The following is an 18,074-nucleotide window of genomic DNA, read 5'->3' on the forward strand; positions in this document are numbered from 1 at the left end:
GAAATCTTTGGGGCCCGGAGAGATAGCACAGCGGCGTTTGCCTTGCAAGCAGCCGATCCAGGACCAAAGGTGGTTGGTTCGAATCCCGGTGTCCCATATGGTCCCCCGTGCCTGCCAAGAGCTATTTCTGAGCAGACAGCCAGGAGTAACCCCTGAGCACTGCCGGGTGTGGCCCAAAAACCAAAAAAAAAAAAAAAAAAAAAAAATGAAATCTTTGGAAAGCTAAAAGTTTATACAAAGTGAAGAGGTTTGCTATTCTTTCAGAAAAGTGAAGGGACCTAACACCATATAAATAATTTAATGCCTTTTCATACAGCTAGACTCAAGCTCTACTATAGCACCGTGTCCCGTGAACGCATGTGACGGCCACGAAACAGGCCTGGCTCTCTTCTCTGCCTAGCCATTGATGCGATAGTTTTCATGGATCTGTGGCTGGATGTCGCATATGAAGGATAAGAGGTTATCCAGAACCTCTTCCCTGTTCTGCTGGAAATATTTCTGCAGGGTGGTTATCTTCTCCTGGGTCTCCTTCTCCACTTCGGTGCTGCAGCTGCCGTGGGATCCCAACGCCTGCAGCCAGGGAACGGAAACACATGGAAAACATTCAGAGGGCAGGCCACGACTGTGGACAAAACCCAGTCTTATCAGGGAATGGAATAATCAGAAGTAGCTCTGGAACTTGGGACTTCACTGAGGACCTGCCATTCCCACAGAGGTGCCAGCAGCAAAGACTTGCAACTTCTATCAACAGCTAAAGTGCAAAGCCAAAGACGAAGGCCCAAGCTCAGTCAGTGGTCGAGAATGGACCTTGAGGTGATCAGCTCCTAGACTCTCTCTTCCCGCACAGAACAAAAAGTAAATTGCACAGTATTACCAATGCTGGGTAACTAGCCTGGAGAATTTTATGTGGTGATGGATCTACTCACATCTTCCTAGAGTCTGATGCAGCCTTAACCAAAGACCAGAGAAAATCTAAAGACCAGGGATGGGGCCGGAGAGATAGCATGGAGGTAAGGCGTTTGCCTTGCATGCATAAGGACGGTGGTTCAACTCCTGGCATCCCATATGGTCCCCCGAGCCTGCCAGGAGCAACTTCTGAGCGGAGAGCCAGGAGTAACCCCTGAGCACTGCCGGTTATGACCCAAAAACAAAAAAGAAAAGACCAGGGATGGAATTGACATGAAAAAGCATAATCCATTCCAAAGAACACTTTCTGGTTGTTGGGGAAGATAAGGCAAGGTGCATATACAGGGGAACAAAGTGTAAAACAGTTTGGGGAAGGCAAGACAGAATGGGATCGGTATGTGGTTAGAGGTTCCCAGTGTCATTTTAAATGGGAGCTGTATGGTGTTCTTCAAAAAGCTTTTAAAAACTCTGTAACACAGTCATGTAGGACCGCAATTTAGAAGCAGTTTCACCACATGCCGTGAAAATTCCACTGTTGCTGGGAGTTTAGCCAGGGTCACCAGCGTAATGCTCTCTACCTGAACACAAGAAACGGAGCACTGACGAGCTGAGGCCAACTGCAGGACAATGCAAGGGACACGAGCCTCTCATGATACCCAAACTAGCTGCTAGAAGACTCCTCCAGCCTGACCCCAGATTTCACAGGAAAAGAGACTTTCTGTACCTTCGAGTGTCTTCACAGCAGGTTGGCTTTTTGGTTACCTGCCATACCTGTAGCCGACAGTGGACCTTTTAGATTCTTAGACCTTTTTGGTGACCGAACCTCTGTATTGCCATCACGAAGTCTAAGCTGATTGCTAAATCCCTTCCTGCATGCTGAACACCCGATTACCCCACCTGACTTGCTCTTCAGTTTCTGAGGTGATCACACTCCTTTCCCACAGGGGTAATCTGAGTCTCAGAGAGGTCTTTGGACCCGCAAAGACCCAAATAAAGTTTCTGAGTTCTAGCTTGGAACTCTTGCAGGTCTGTGGATCACTGGCATACAGCATAGGCCTCCAACTCCCAATGCCTGAGGCCCTGGGTTCGGAAACCTTGAGCTCCATTTGCAACACAAGACAAGACAAATTCAGAATTCATCATGTTTTATGAGAACTGTGCAAATACTAGGACTACCCTTGGCAGGTCCTAATGGTTCAGCCACCAGTTCAAAATCCTAACAGTCTAATGCTCTCCACAGGAGGGGGAAAAAAACCAGGACCTCTGTTCCAGGAATAGAAGCTACATGCCAGGTCCCAGTTAGCAGTCTCCAAAGAAAAGGTGGCAATGGCACAGCAAAGAAAGCGTGTGCTCATGTTCAGCATGATGCTGAGATGGTCCCTAGAAGCAAGTATAGTCCCTCGGTAAGAGTAAGGAGAAAGGAGATGGCTCATCTGCCTGGAACACGTGCCAGAGCAGTTGGGGGTCAGATACCAAAACCCCTGGTCCCCAGAGCAAAGTCAACACAATTCTCAGGACCCCAGAACCAAAGCAAACCCAAAAAGAGGTGAGACAGTAGTTTTCCTACAGTTCTGTGGCTAAGACAGACAACTTCTTTGTATTCTTTTATATATCACCTGCATTCTTCTTCTCTCCAATATGCAATTTATTCTCTTTGTCACTGTTAGCTGCAGTGTCAAGGGATGACACACACGACTGTGGTATATCCCGACAGCAATGGCTGCCCTCCAAAATACAGAGCAGTGCCAGGGGGCGTGTCCTCATATAGGTAAGGTGGGGGCTCCATTGCCCAGCCAGCCACACCCTAAGGTCCCAGAGGACACTGATCTGCCCCACTTCAAAACTTCAAATCCCAGAAGAACATGCAGGTTCAACAGCACCGTGCAGCTCAGTGCAGAGACAAGAATATGGCCACACTGCTTCTCATCACTGCACCTGGACTTGGAGACCATGTTCCTGGAACCAGTAAGAAGGCCACAAAGTAGAACTTGAGAATGAAGCTCACAAGATAAAGCCACAATCATGAAATACAAATAAGGACCAGGGAGGTAGATCCAAGGACTGGACCCCATACAAAGCAGGTGGATGCCATGGGCTGGATCCTCAACATTAAAGAACATAAAACCAAGAGTCCTGAAAGCATTATTGGAGCTCTTGGGTCAAAATGCAGTTGGCCTTTCGCCTGTAATTGTTGGAACCAGTCTGAAGTGTTTCCTACTGCCTGCACCACCATGAATCCTAATAGCTGCCTCATTCCGTGGAGCCCTCTATCACCAGATCCCCTTGCTGGGATCTCCCAGTCTGCCTATATATACTACTGGCACACACCTCCCACAACACTACCCTGAAGTGACACTCCCTGTGGCTGGTGTTTATGGATGTCTCAGCCTTTTTCACAGGTTTTTTTTGGCAGGTTTGCAAGACTCCCGTTACCGAGTCCCCAGTGTGGTAACTTTCAACTGGTACTTGTTTGACAACGAGCAGGGTTCACTGTTGCTCACACTGGTAGTCTAGCAGCTGCAGCTCATGTAAGAGTGTGGGTTCTGCACAGCTAAGGCCCTGAGCTCATCCCCAAAACTCTGGGCATGCCCTGACCTGGTCTCGTGCCCACCACCAAGCGTGGTCCTTCTATCTAATCCCAGGCACATGCGCTTGTAATCACCAGGTATGGTGTCCCTAATTGGAGGTTGGGAACTCATAAGCCAAATTTTAGAATGCTGCAGGAATCAGCAAATGCACTGAGTTAATGTTGTTACTGGGGGAAAGGGGACCTGGAGAGGTGCAGGAGAATAAGGGGGTAAACAATGACTGTAAAAGGGGCCCACCGCAGCTTCCTTGGCCTTGAAGTCCTTCTCCCTCTGCAGGCGGTACTGTTCGATTTCTGCCTGGGCCTCTTCTTTGGCTTGCTTCAGTCTCCGATTCTTTCCTGTCATCAAAGGAAAAAGTGACATCAGGAAGTGGTTAAAACACAAGCAGAGACTAAGGCAGCAAGTTCTAACAGTAAACACTGGGGAAAAAAAAAACTTTAAAGATACAGTTCCAAGAGACATGGCTGGGAAAGAAAGAACTGAGTCAGTGATTGGTTAGGGGATCTGCTTCCATACAGGCTGAACTTAAGGGGAAGAGATCAAAGGATCGCCTCGCATAAAGAGAGAAAAGAAAATTCCAGTATATCTGAATAGTCTCTCAATGTCGTCTACCAAGAACCAACATAAAATGGACGACAAGAGCCATCTGGGAGCTCTTTCTCCTCCTGAGAAGTAAACACCTCAGCATGTTGCTGACTACAACTGGGGCTCAGTTTATAGCAGCTCGGCAAGGATGCTAATACGCTCTCAAGGGAAGGCAACCGAAAAGGTAACTAATGAAACAGATGATGTCATGCGGAAAAACCAGGCCTGAGAGAGGACTGCAAGTGGCCTGGGAAGGTATTCTGAGAGGGAAGCATTGGATGATCACGGTCACAAGGTACCAGTATCTGGGAGGCGAGGGCTCCAGTTTCAGTAAAAGAAGAGTGACCCTCCCATCACACAGCTCATACAGCTTATTTCTAGGTGTGATGAGCTGCTAAATGAAAACTGAGTGAAAAAACAAATCAATCACAACTCTTTAGTTTGCTTCTCTACCAACTAAACTACTCAGATAGGGAAGAAAAAAAATATTTGATGGGAACCCCCTCCCATTTTTGTTTTGGGGCCACACCCAGTGGTGCTCAGGAGATCATATGGGATGCCAGGGATCGAACCTGTTTCCATCCCAGGTTGGCCATGTGAAGGCAAACGCCCTATCACTGTGCTCTGTCTGGACCCTGAAGGGACTCCTTTTTAGCAACCTGAGCATTTACCGTATTTTCCGGCGTATAAGACGATTTTTGAAACAAAAAAAGTCAACCAAAAATCAGGGGTCGTCTTATATGCCGAGTATATGCTGGAAAATGTTTCAATATGCCGCTAAACGAAAATTGTCTGAATATTGCCACAAAACAAATTTTCCAACTCGATCCTGCACCAATCACTGCCAGGCTGCTCAGACTGCCTCTCTAACTCAGCCAATCCAAGCAGGCTTTGGATGCATGCAAATTAGACAATGTTCTGTACCGAATCTACACTGTCAAAAGCCTGCTCAGATGGGCCAGAGTCAGAGAGGAAGTCTATGACAGTAGAACCTTTGAACCTTTGCTTGTTGGGATCGGCTCACTGTGGTACATACAGTTGCAGCACAGGAACAGAAGTTCTGTCTGATACAGAGAATACAGGCCTAAACCTATGTTTTAACCACAAAATTAGGGGGTCGTCTTATACGCCGGCAAATACGGTACTTAACAGAGCAAAAGACATCCTGATCTAAAATCAAGCATGGTTATACATATGCTTACATACAACTTTGGGCACCCACTAACCAGGCGAATGAAGAAAATCAAATTGAACTGTCTTGCTCTAAAGAACAACAGAATTTTTAATGTGTAAGTGCCCCAGGTGATCAGCATTCCAGGAGGCTAGTGGGAACCAACAAGCTGAGGAGCACCTCGACAATTATTTCTGCAAGTATTCAAGTATTTGGGGTCAGGCCCAGCTCTACTCCATCTACTTCAACACTCCAGTAAGCGATCCCCCTCAGCTAGATTCAAGGCTCTATGTCTTTTTTTTTTTTTTTTAACTTTTTTTTTGTTTGTTTTTTGGGTCACACCCGGCAGTGCTCAGGGGTTACTCCTGGCTCTATGCTCAGAAGTCGCCCCTGGCAGGCACAGGGGACCATAGAGGATGCCCAGATTCAAACCACCGTCCTTTTGCATGAAAGGCAAACGCCTTACCTCCATGCTATCTCTCCGGCCCCTTTTTTAACTTTTGGGCACAGTTGGTGACATTCAGGGCTTACTCTCAGCTCTGTGCTCAGGGATCACTCTTGGTAAGATCAGGGGACCATATAGGTCCAAGGGATCAGACTCAATCTGTACTTAACTGCTTTACTATCTCTCCAACCTCTCACAGCTGTATTTCAAAGCCAAGGATCTTTCCTAAACCAACTTTATGGAATACTGTAGTTGCTCCCATAACTTCATAATACCACTCTTCTGACCACACCCAACTTCTGTGGCTTCTTGATTTCACAGAGTATTGTTCTCTGCCTTCCCAGTATGTCATTTTGTTGTTGTTGTTGTTGTTTGGTTTTGGGGTCATACCCAGCAGCTCTCAGGGGTTACTCCTGGCTCTATGCTCAGAAATCGTTCCTGGCAGGCTCGGGGGACCATATGGGATGCCAGGATTCAAACCACCATCTTCTGCATGCAAGGCAAACACCTTACCTCCATGCTATCTCTCTGGCCCCACCAGCAAGTCATTTTAAGTTTAATTCTGACACTTCTCTGAAACCAAAATTAAGTATTTGAACAGAAAAACATTCTTGTAAATCTTATTTTTCTCAGGTTTTACATGTAGAAGCCAATATTTTGTTCCACTCCAATGAAATAACCCATAATGCAGTTATCTTATTATTCAAAACAATGATTAAAAAAAAAACTTGGGGGGGGGGGCTGGGAAGGTGGCGCTAGAGGTAAGGTGTCTGCCTTGCAAGCGCTAGTGTAGGACGGACCATGGTTCGATCCCCCGACGTCCCATATGGTCCCCCAAGCCAGGAGCGATTTCTGAGTGCATAGCCAGGAGTAACCCCTGAGCGTCAAACGGGTGTGGCCCAGAAACCAAAAAAAAAAAAAATCTTTTGGGGATTGGTCCTCCAACCCCAATATGCACAGGGCCCCTTCCCAGCAACTGTCAAACCAAAGTGAATGCTAAGGCCCAGGAATGCAGTACTTGCTGTGGCCCTGTGGTGCGGGGGGATCACTTGTACTGCTCCAATAGCATTCCAGCCCTCCAGGGGACACCCAGCAATGCTCAGGGATCCAACACACATTCGTCACATGCAGCAACACACATTCGTCACATGCAGAGCCCCAGTCTTGTCTCTCCAACCGCTGGATTGACCACACCATGCACCTCTGCCTCCAAAATGTTGTTCTGTTTTGTTTAGGATCATACCCAATGGGCCTCAAGACTTACTCCTGGTTCTGACTTAAGAATTAGTGCTGGTGGTTCTCAGGAGACCATATGCAGTGCCAGGGATTGAACCTAAATCAGCGAGTGCAGAGCAAGCATCTCACCAAACAAATACTATCTCTTTGGTCACATGCTTTCCAATTTCTTTCTTTTTTTTTTTTTTTTTTTTTTTGGTTTTTTGGTTTTTTGGGCCACACCCAGCAGTGGTGTCAGGGGTTACTCCCGGCTGTCTGCTCAGAAATAGCTTCTGGCAGGCACGGGGGACCATATGGGACACCGGGATTCGAACCAACCACCTTTGGTCCTGGATCGGCTGGCCGCTGTGCTATCTCTCCGGGCCCATGCTTTCCAATTTCTAACAAGTCAACCATAATTATTGCAAATTATCCAAATTCTGAGATGTATATAAGCCCATAAACTTTTTATTTAAAACAAATTCGAGATAGTTGGTAAGGTGCCTTGCATGTGCAGACTGAGATTTTGATCCCTGGCAACCCATATGGTCCCCCTGAGCTCTGTCAAGACTAGGCCCCAAGCACAACTGGATGTGGCCAACAATCACTCCCCCGCAAAATTCACAAGAAATACATTGCAGTACCCGAGACAGGCAAATCCCTCTACCAAGTTTGGAGTTTAGGCATAAACCCTGGCTCTGAAAATAGCTCATATTACCCCTACTCCACACATTTTCACGTGCTGCCCAGTGGAAACAACTTCCTGATGAGCCATCAGCCATCAAAAGAAATATGGAAAAGTCACTCTGGAAATAACCTATCAAGGGCACGGCCAGAAACATTCCAGGAAAGACAACCCAGAACTTTCCAGTCACTGGAAAAAAAATAAAAACCTGTTCCCATCCTGGGGGCCGGGCGGTGGCGCTGGAGGTAAGGTGCCTGCCTTGCCGGCGCTAGCCTAGGAGGGACCGCGGTTCGATCCCCCGGCGTCCCATATGGTCCCCCAAGAAGCCAGGAGCAACTTCTGAGCGCATAGCCAGGAGTAACCCCTGAGCGTTACCGGGTGTGGCCCAAAAACCAAAAAAAAAAAAAACCTGTTCCCATCCTACGCCCTCTCAAAGGAACCCTTTCCCATGAAATAGAGAAGAATAAAACCCCTCTCTGAGCAAGTCCAGGAGCCAAACCTGGACTTTCCCTGCACGGGGCATAAGAATATAAAATGTTTTATCAGGAGAAACACTTAAGGGATTGCTAAGAATATATGGCATTGACACCTCTGCTATGCTACTTCCCACATTGTGGTCAGATCATTCCCCTCTGAGTCTCACTTATTCCTTATGAAAAGAGGGACAGAAATATATATTCCACCGGACGAGAAAATGAAAATGCAGAGTCAAATCAAACTCGGTCCCTGCCCTTCATGAGCCATATTCCTTATTGCAGTGCAATGATAAAAATTAGTAGTTGGGAACAAGCAGTATTAAAGAGGGGGAAAGAACAAGTCAGGGAGGGCTTCCTGCAAGAACTGTTCCCTAGTCCTCTTTCAGTCAACCATTCTACACTGTCGGCAAGTGGGGGGGGGGGGGGGACACTGTCCTAACTGTGAAACCTGAATGGGGTAAATTGAGAGAAAATCGGGGGAAATGATAAGGTACAAAAAAAACACAAGATTTGGTGGTTTCAGGTGAAACCAAAGAAGGTGACTTCCAGAAATCTCAGTGATTTCAGTATGTCTGAAAATCTCAGTATGTCTGGCCTTTGGGGGGAAAAAAAAAACCCACAAACTAGGCTCAATTTGGGCTTAATTCTCATCGGAGCCAGGAGAGCAATCATATTTGCTTTTAGAAGGATTACTGACAGCGAGTGAGAGGGCCAGCAAGTAGGCGTTGACCTTCTTCGATGCCTCACTCAACCAGTTCTTTAGCAATCTTTCCTTTGCTCAAAGCAGCCTTGGTCACCCGAGCAACGCACTTATCCAGAATCTGCCGCCTTTCCCGGATTTCTTCAATGCTGTGACTGAGGTGCCTGTGGCTGGGATCTGTCGCCTTGTCATTCTTTAAATAGTTGGAACAGTAAGGAATTTCATGGAACAGGGGCCTCAAGGAACGAGTGTCCCAGAGGCCGGTGTTTGTGCAGGGGTGCAATAGAATGTATAAATAAATGAATGTGGGGCTAGAGTGACAGCACAGCGGGTAAGGCCTTTGCCTAGCACTTGGCCTACCTGGGACAGACCTGAGTTGGATTCCTGTATCCCATATAATTCCCCAAGCCTGCCAGGAGCGACTGCCAGGAGTAACTAACCCCTGAGTGCCACTGGGTATGGTCCCAAAACAAAAAAAATAAATAAATACATGCAAAATACACTTAATAAATAAAATGAAGGGACCGGAGAGATATAGCATGGAGGTAGGGCATTTGCCTTGCAAGCAAAAGGTGGTTCGAATCCAAGCATCCCATATGGTCCCCTGAGCCTGCTAGGAGGAACTTCTGAGCAGAAAGCCAGGATTAACTAACCCTTGAGCGCCACTGGGTGTGGCCCCCCAAACCAGAAATAAAAAGTTAAAAAAGTGAATGTATGCGTTGTATGATCCCTAAATAGTGATAAAAACGATCGGACTTAAACACCAAACCGTAAGTCAATGACAACAGAATCGATACCCAATGTACAATAAGCTAGACACAGAGGGGTCGTCCCCACTTATACTAGCAGCCCAGGGGGCAAGGGAGGGGGATATGGGATGCAAATTGGGAACAGGGGTGGAGGGAGGACAGCTTTGGTGGTGGGAATGCCCCTGATTCAATGTCACTATGTACCTAAAATATTACTGTGAAAGATTTGCAATCCACTTTGATCAAAACAAAAGTTAGTATTATAAAATAAAAAAGCTAGAAGATAAAAAAAATGAATGTATAATAAACACACATAATGAATACAATGAAAAGACATATATTTGTTCTCATGTACATAAATGTATGAATAAATATATAAATAAAAAATAAATGTATAATAAATAAGAGTGGAGAACAAAGGGAGGAAGACTTACCTAAGGAGGGAGGAAAAAAAAAAGACAAGGCGGCTAGGAAGAACTGAGTCTGGGGAACCCCAAAAGGAGCAAGCAGGGGGTGAAGTGGACCCCAGATCCCCTCCCCAAATCTGCAGGCCTCGGGGCACCTGGAAGGGCTCACACCCTGGGTGGTCTCCCTCCTCGGAGCAACTCCCTCCACCGTGCAACTTGCAGCCTGGCAGCTCTGACCAACTCCTCCCCGTCCCCAACTCACGCTTGCGGGCCTCCGACACCTTCTCGGCGGCCCTCTTCTCGGCCTGCAGCAGCTGCTGGATGCCCTGCGACTGGCTGGCCATGGCGCCGACCCAACAATCCCAGGCCCAGGCCCGGCGCCTTGCAATTGCTCCAATGGGTCAGCTGACCTACCCGTCGTCCCCCGCGCGCGGGGCGTCTTGTCACGTGACCTCACTGTGCCCGCTGATTGGACGGAAGGCGGGCGGGCTTTTTGAAAGCTGCCTATTAGTTGGATAGCAAGCGAGCGCGGCTTTGAAAGCGGCCCTCTGATTGGACGGAAAGGCAGGCCCTGACCGCGCCTGCGCAGCTCCTGTTCTTTTTTTTTTTTTTTTAAACTGAGCCCCGTAATGGCGGCAGCTCCACCATGTTTTCCATGTCCTAATGCTGACTGTGATCCTTACACAGAGGCAGATTTATTACATTTATTAAATTTAAATGTATTGATATAATCATTATTAACCATTAATATATTAATTATAATATAATTATATGTTCTATATATTAGGGTATATTATATGATATCTTGTGTTATAATTATGTTATTATAATATTATAATCAATAATTCTATTCAATATTATTTGTTTTATTTACTTGTTGGGCTTATTTTCACCGGCGTTGTCCAGGGTTTGAGCTCACACCCAAAGGTGCTCAGGAGGGGGGCTACTCCTGGCTCAGTGCTCAACAAGGGCCATGCCTGCTTGATGCTGCTGAGGGAACCCTATGTGGTGTTGTTCAAGGCATTTATTTAGCTTCTTAACCCCTGAATTAGTACCTCTGGTTCTTTATATGCTCCTTTTCTGGAAATGTTCTTGGCAAGGTTTCAGTACAACAGGATTTATTTGTGGAGGGGACAAATTTAGAAAATTCTGGCCAGGCTCTTAAGGATGACATCTAAATTGATAGTAGGAGTACTGGGAAACAAATTTGCCTCTAATCTCCTATGTGATCAGCGGGAGGAGGCTTTTCCACCTGAACGTGAGTTCTGGGAAAGAAACATCAATATTTGATGAGTGCCTGCTGCAATCCGAGATCTTGGCCATTGGAAGTACTGAAGGCAGTGTGGATCCTACTGTAAGAAACAAAAAGGACTATCTTGTTCTGCTATTGAAAAAGAAAGGGACAAGGAGGCCCCAATCAGGCAGCTTTGAGGTTACCAATCTCCAGATAAAGAGGAACACCCCTAAGCAAAAAGACTTTTCCCTGGCAATTCCCCAGCAACTTGGGAGTTGGGAAGAAAAATCCATAGGGTCACCTTGCTCAAAGCAATGCTTGCATACTCCATTCCAGATTTGCCTGTGCCCTCCTTGTTTTTTGTTTTTGTTTTTGTTTTTGTTTTTGGGCCACACCCGGCGGCGGTGCTCAGGGGTTACTCCTGGCTGTCTGTTCAGAAATAGCTCCTGGCAGGCACGGGGGACCATATGGGACACTGGGATTCCAACCAACCACTTTAGGTCCTGGATCAACTGCTTGCAAGGCAAACACCGCTGTGCTATCTCTCCGGGCCTGCCTGTGCCCTCCTTAAGCCAGGTTTGTGATTTCTCTATTATTTCAAGCCTTCCATTTCAGGGACACTGACATCCAAACTTGGGGTGTGCAATTTTTTTCATTTACTTTATAAGGCATTTCACTGGGTAGTTTGCTTCACTTGTGGAACTTTCTCCTTTCCAGAAATCTCATGTTCGTATGCTCTTTTGGACAAATGCATTACCTCAATATAAACCACCTTCCCTATCTATCTTCTCAAATTTTCTTTTGCAGTACCAAGACGAGGCGCCTGAACCTAATGAGAATTGGAATTAACTTCTTTGTCTGAGAAGAGTATCACCTTATTTTAACACAGCCAGAGAATCACAGCTCCCCCAAAATTCAGGTGATAGGGACCAGTTCTGACTCCTTAAAAACCAAGTCAGTCTCATGTGTAGCTGCCTTGAAGGACTAGACAGATGTTAATGTCCATATGAGGAGGAACTCAAACTAGCTTATCCTGCGCTCTTAGATTCCCTGTTCCTGAAACTCACCAGGACTCAAACACCACTGGCAACAATATTGAGGGAGAATAAGACACCAAAAATTCCTGGTGATTTTCAGATTTTGCATTGAACATACTTCAATAACTAGAACATTACAAAGTGACACAGGAAAAAGTGCAGGTTTTTTATGAAGAAAATAGGAGAGGGAACTGTGGAGATTGGGGGGGGAGGTGTCACACCCGGCAGTGCTCAGGGGTTACTCCTGGCTGTCTGCTCAGAAATAGCTCCTGGCAGGCTCGGGGGACCATATGGGACACCGGGATTCCAACCAACCACCTTTGGTCCTGGATCGGCTGCTTGCAAGGCAAACGCCGCTGTGCTATCTCTCCAGGCCAAGGAGATGTTTTTAAGAAGAGGTAACCTTTAAAATGAGAGGAGAAGAATGAAAAGTAAGTCAGGAAAAGGATATTGATTGTAAGGTGGGGTGGGTAGAGTGAGGTGGGGGAGATATAGAAGTAAAGACTCCAGACCATGTTTGAGAAGTTGAGGTTTAGGAAACATTTTGTCACAGAGATGATTACCATCACAAATAGATAGGACAATGTTTGAGACACAGTATGACATGTTCTTTCCTATGCATTTGACTTGTTCTTCATAGCTATTTTGAATATTTGTTAACCCCAGTCAATCATGATCGAATTGAAGCTCAAAGAAGTTAAGATGGCTGCTTGAAATGTTACCCTATCAGTTAGCCATCAGGGCATTTATTGTAGGGCATTTATTGTAGAAGCACAAAGACTCAGCATCTCTTCTGCAAGGATTTTGTGGGCAGTGTGAAAGGCCAAACAATTCCATAGAAACCACCAAGCATTAAGAACTTAAAATGCATCATTATCTGTACATTCGAGAGTTGTGATCCAAACACTTTTATAAGATATTGTGTGAGGACAGGGGTTGAAAGAAATGAATATTCAGAACTTCCACCCTTTCCTAATATAATGACCATTCTTAACTGTACTCCAGCACTTTCCCGTGCTTTCCATCCACTTGAAGAGATTGGCCTTTGGGAATATTCTGAGCAAACATCAGAAAATTAGTATGCTTTTTCCAAACAGAGGGATGAAGATTAAAAGAGATGATGGCCACATAAATTGGAAACATTCCAAATGCCCATCCATATTGATGGGAAGATGAACCAAAATAGGTCATAGCTATATAATGGGATAATTTGGGGTCATGAGAAGGGATGAAATATTACTTCATGCTGTGGTCTAGAGTCACTTTGTAAGCAGTATGCTAAATCAAAAAAGCCAGGTATAGGAAACCATATATTATAGAGTTTCTTCTATTTTTAGTGGGGAGGGAGATCACACACAGAAGTGGAATGGTAGGGGTCAAACCCAGGAACCCAGATTCTCTGCATACATGTATTGCAGTCCTTTGAACTATATCTCTATTTTTTGTGTATATATATATATATATGTATATATATATTGGTTTTTGAGCCACACCCCATGATATTCAGGGGTGACTCCTGGCTATGCACTCAGAAATCACTCCTAGCTTAAGACCATATGGGACGTTGGGGGATCCAATCATGGTCCATCCTAGACTAGCACGGGCAAGGTAGACAGATGCCTTACCATTTGTGCCACTGCTCCAGCCCATGAACTATCTCTTGAGTCCTCAACAGTTCCATTTATTTGTGCAGGTTAGACAAACATGGAGAGGTAGGAAGCCGGTTGGTGGACAAATAGTGGTTGAGGGGAGAGAGACGAGGAGGAGTAACTGAAAATTATGAGAACCACTATGAAGACCTGACAGGAATGTTCTGGAATCAGTGGTGGTAGTTATATACCAATGTGAACATCCTTAGGATATAGGACACATATAGGACACAGACTCTAGGAGCATGTATAATGATAATATATATAATAATATAATGTATGATGACTTTTTTGTTTTTGTTTCTGTTTTATGGGGGGCCACACCCGTTGATGCTCAGGGGTTACTCCCGGCCTTTGCGCTCAGAAATTGCTCCTGGTTTGGGGGGAACATATGGGACGCTGGGGGATCAAACAGCAGTTTGTCCTAGTCTAGCAATTGCAAGGCCTTACTCTAGCAGTGGTCCTCAAACTATGGCCCGCAGGCCACATATTGTATTTGTATCTGTTTCGTTTCTTCATTGCAAAATAAGATATAGCAGTGTGCATAAGAATTCGTTCATAAGTTTTGTTTTTACTATAGTCAGACCCTCCAATGGTCTGAGGGATAGTGAACTGGCCCCTGTTTAAATTAAAGTTTGAGGACCCCTGCTCTAATGCCACCACTCCAGCCCTAATGGTATATGACTTTTATCATTAAAAAGTTTTTAAAGGGGCCGGCGAGGTGGCACTAGAGGTAAGGTGTCTGCCTTGCAAGCACTAGCCAAGAAAGAACCACGGTTCAATCCCCCAGCATCCCATATGGTCCCCCAAGCCAGGGGCAATTTTTGATTGCTTAGCCAGGAGTAACCCCTGAGCATCAAATGGGTGTGGCCCGAATAAACAAAAACAAACAAACAAACAAAAAAACAAAAAAGTTTTTTTTTTTTTTAAAGAGGGTTCAGAACAATAGCACAGCGGTAGGGCATTTCCCTTACACATGGCCAACCCGGGACAGACCCAGGTTTGATTCCAGGCATCCCACATGATCGATCCCCCAAGCCTGCCAGGAGTGATTTCTGAGCACAGAGCCAGGAATAACCCTTGAGTACCAATGGGCATAGCCCAGTAACCAAGATAAATAAATGTTTCCAAGAACCAAAACCAAAAACAAACAAACAAACAAACAAAAACAGGCCGGAGATATAATATGCACAGTGGTAGGACACTTGCTCGCAGTCAAACCATAACGAACCCAGGTTCAATTCCCAGCATCCCACATGGTCCCCTGAGCCTGCCAAGAGTGACTTTTGAGCACAAAGCCATGAGTAATCCCTGAGCGCCACTGGGTATGGCACTCAAAAAACTAAAGAAAAAGTTCTTAGAAAAAAGGAGAGAAAGATGATTGATGAGAAATCTTTGCCCAGTCCTGGTCGGTAGAAAGTGCCAAGACATGGAAGAAGTTGTTTTTATTTGTTTGATGAACAGATTTGACCCTTCATTAACAACAGTCTTCACACCAGGATTCCCCCATCTGCTGGCTTCCAAGCAACATCTAAATGTCTAGAAATTCCAAAAAAATAAAAAGTCTAGAAATTCCTGTTAGTTTTTGGGTTTTGCTCTCAGCATTTCACAAGTTTTATTGCGTAAGAAACACTTGACAATTCATTCTCTGAAAATTTCACAGTGGTTTGGATTTTTTGCTAATGAGTGAGTTTTTGTGGTCAGAATTTGTCTGGTGGGGTGGAGGGGAAGGAGTCCAAGGAATCTCCTGGAAAAGAGAAAAGCAGTTCTCTTTCTCAGGAACCCCAGATGTCCTGAGCCAGCAGACCAGAGCAAAGATTTCCAAGATCATGTGGAGTGCAGAGTGGATCTTGGCCTTGTTCCTTTGATGAGGGGAAGTTGTTGTAATGCTAAGAATGTGCCCTTTCTGAGATGGGGTCATACAGACATAAAGCGAAATGAGGAAACTCAGCAGTCTGGCTTCTAATCCCAGCCTATCATTTGACTTCCGGGTGGCCTTGGGCAAATAAACTTCTGTGACCCTCAGGCTTCTCAGAAGGGTGGTGTATATTTGATGACTGAAACCCAACTATGGACATTTTTTTTGGAACCATGGTACTTAAATAAATATTATTTTATTTCATTTTTAAGTAGTTTTTTTATTGATTGATTGGTTTTTGGGCCACACCTAGTGATGCCTAGTGGTTACTCTTGGCTCTGTGCTCAGAAATTGCTCCTGGCAGGAGGGGGGGGAACCATATGGGATGCCAGGAATTGAACTCAGGTCGGTCCAGCCCCATTCAAGGCAAAAGCCCTACCACTGTGCTATCTCTCCAGCTGCTAAAACTTTTCTCTTTATAAAAAGCAACTTAAGAAGAGGGGACAGAGCGATAGCACAGCAGGCAGGACATTTGCCTTGTGGGTTTAATCCCCAGCGTCCCATATGGTCCCCATCCCACCTTCCCAGCCTGTCAGAGGTTAATCCTGAGTACAGAGCCAGGAATAACCCCTGAGCACAGTTGGGTGTGTCCCCCACCATTAAAGGAAGTTAAGGGCTAGGAAGATAATTCAAAGGGCTGTAACATGTTCTTTGATTTCAAGAGGCCTGGATTAGGTTTCTGGCATCACATGATCCCCAGGGTATTTTTTTTTTTGGAGGTGGGGGGGAGTTTTGAACCATACCTGGTGACTCTCAGGAGTTACTCCTGGCTATGCACTCAGAAATCGTTCCTGGCTTGGGGGACCATATGGGATGCCGGGGGATCGAACCTCAGTCCATCCTAACCTTTTGTGCCACCGGTCCAACCCCTCTCCAGGGTATTCTTAGGAAGAAAACATCAAATACTTCACTAGGAGTTGTCAGAGAAAGAGAAATTGTCCCCATACCCAATGCTGCTTCACCTCCTTCTGTCTGAAAGGAGCAACTTCTTTGAGATCATTTACGGACTTCCAACTATACTTTGTACTAAAACAAAATGTAAGCGTAGGCCTGAGTTGACCCTGAGAAAGTCAAATTTCTAAATGATCCACCTCACTGCCATGCGAGGCCTCCTGGGATATATGATTGAGCTGTACACAAATATGACTCCAATTATATGAGTTTCTTAGAGTAGTTGGTCAAATAAAGCAAAGTTCAAAGAAATAGGACAGTAGTTAAGGCACTTGTTCTGCATGTGGCTAACCCCAGTTCAGTCATTTGAACCAAAATACCCAAAATATAAATTGATAATCTTGAGGGGGAAATGCCTCTGAGGAGCACAGACACTTAGACTGATCATATCATACAGTTAGAGCAATCTTTTCATACATGTAGAATGTGTAAAATCATCCCATGTGCCATATCTCCAACCAGGATCCAAACCAGGCATAAAGTGAAAACACTTATAGTCTTCTACCTTACATCTCCCCCAAGCTGCCTGCCAGAATTGCCATTTTTAGTGAGCACAGAGACCACCCCTGGATGAGACAGTAAGGACATAGTAAGGGCAGATAGTTCAGGCTATTCTGAGCCTGTCTCACCCAAGTTTACATATAAGACGATCTTTATTTGAGGTGAAACCGAGCTGTAAACAAACAGATACAAAGAAACCAGGGATGATCTTTGTTTCCAGTAAAATAAGGTATAACCTAACAGAATGGAAGATACAAGTACTTCTCTGATCATGTCTCTGAGAACTTGGGGGACTTCTGATTCTAAAGCCAGCTAAGCATAAGCTTAAACATTTCCCTCTGATGGGCTGGAGAGGGAACCCAGTGGTGCTAAGGAGAATCATTAAATATGGAAGATGCAACTTGTGGCTCCCAGTTGCAAAGCATGCACCTCACCCCTGGCCCAGACGAGTGATTTTTCAGTCCCTTCTCCCTTTAAACCAAAGATTGTGGTGATTGTGAGGACATGGTATTCACCTATGGGGAAAAGATTTTATGTGAAAATAGAAATAAGAATGGAAAATGATCAAAACGGTCATGGATATTTGCAAAGAATACAAAGTATTACTGAATCCTAAGTAGGCATCTCCATTTCCATTTAAATAAATGACCAGATAACTGGGACTTGGTATATAAGTAAGCGTTGTCCATCACTGAGATTCCTAATGGCCAAACCAGACATGTACAATTAATTCTACTTGAGCACTTGTTTTGAAAATGCAAGATGGATTCCAGTGCCATTTGGTGCACTGAAAAACAACATGAGTACAATACAAATTTTCATTTTACTGACAAGAAATTCTAGGGTAGAAATAGAAT

At 45.2% G+C, this 18,074-nt stretch overlaps 1 protein-coding gene across 1 annotated transcript; it reads right to left on the reverse strand.

Annotated features, from left to right (window-relative positions):
* Positions 1-205: 205 nt before the first annotated feature.
* Positions 206-10,322, reverse strand: ATP6V1G1 (ATPase H+ transporting V1 subunit G1). Its single transcript, XM_049774226.1, has 3 exons — positions 10,190-10,322; positions 3,732-3,832; positions 206-570 (listed from the first exon to the last, which is right to left on the reverse strand). The coding sequence occupies exons 1-3, from the start codon at positions 10,269-10,271 to the stop codon at positions 397-399; spliced, it is 357 nt and encodes a 118-aa protein (XP_049630183.1). The 5' UTR covers positions 10,272-10,322; the 3' UTR covers positions 206-396.
* Between the last annotated feature and the right edge of the window lie 7,752 nt (positions 10,323-18,074).

The sequence above is a fragment of the Suncus etruscus genome, chromosome 5 (genome assembly GCF_024139225.1).
Source record: "Suncus etruscus isolate mSunEtr1 chromosome 5, mSunEtr1.pri.cur, whole genome shotgun sequence".
NCBI lineage: Eukaryota > Metazoa > Chordata > Mammalia > Eulipotyphla > Soricidae > Suncus > Suncus etruscus.

Bases quoted from the DNA above. Each gene is read 5' to 3' on its own strand.
- ATP6V1G1 (XM_049774226.1), bottom strand. From the start codon at position 10,271: ATGGCCAGCCAGTCGCAGGGCATCCAGCAGCTGCTGCAGGCCGAGAAG. The intron at 3,833-10,189 runs GTGAGTTGGGGA...CTTTGATGACAG, and splicing joins GGTGTCGGAGGCCCGCAAGC to GAAAGAATCGGAGACTGAAG. The intron at 571-3,731 runs GTGGGCCCCTTT...CCCTGGCTGCAG, and splicing joins TCAAGGCCAAGGAAGCTGCG to GCGTTGGGATCCCACGGCAG.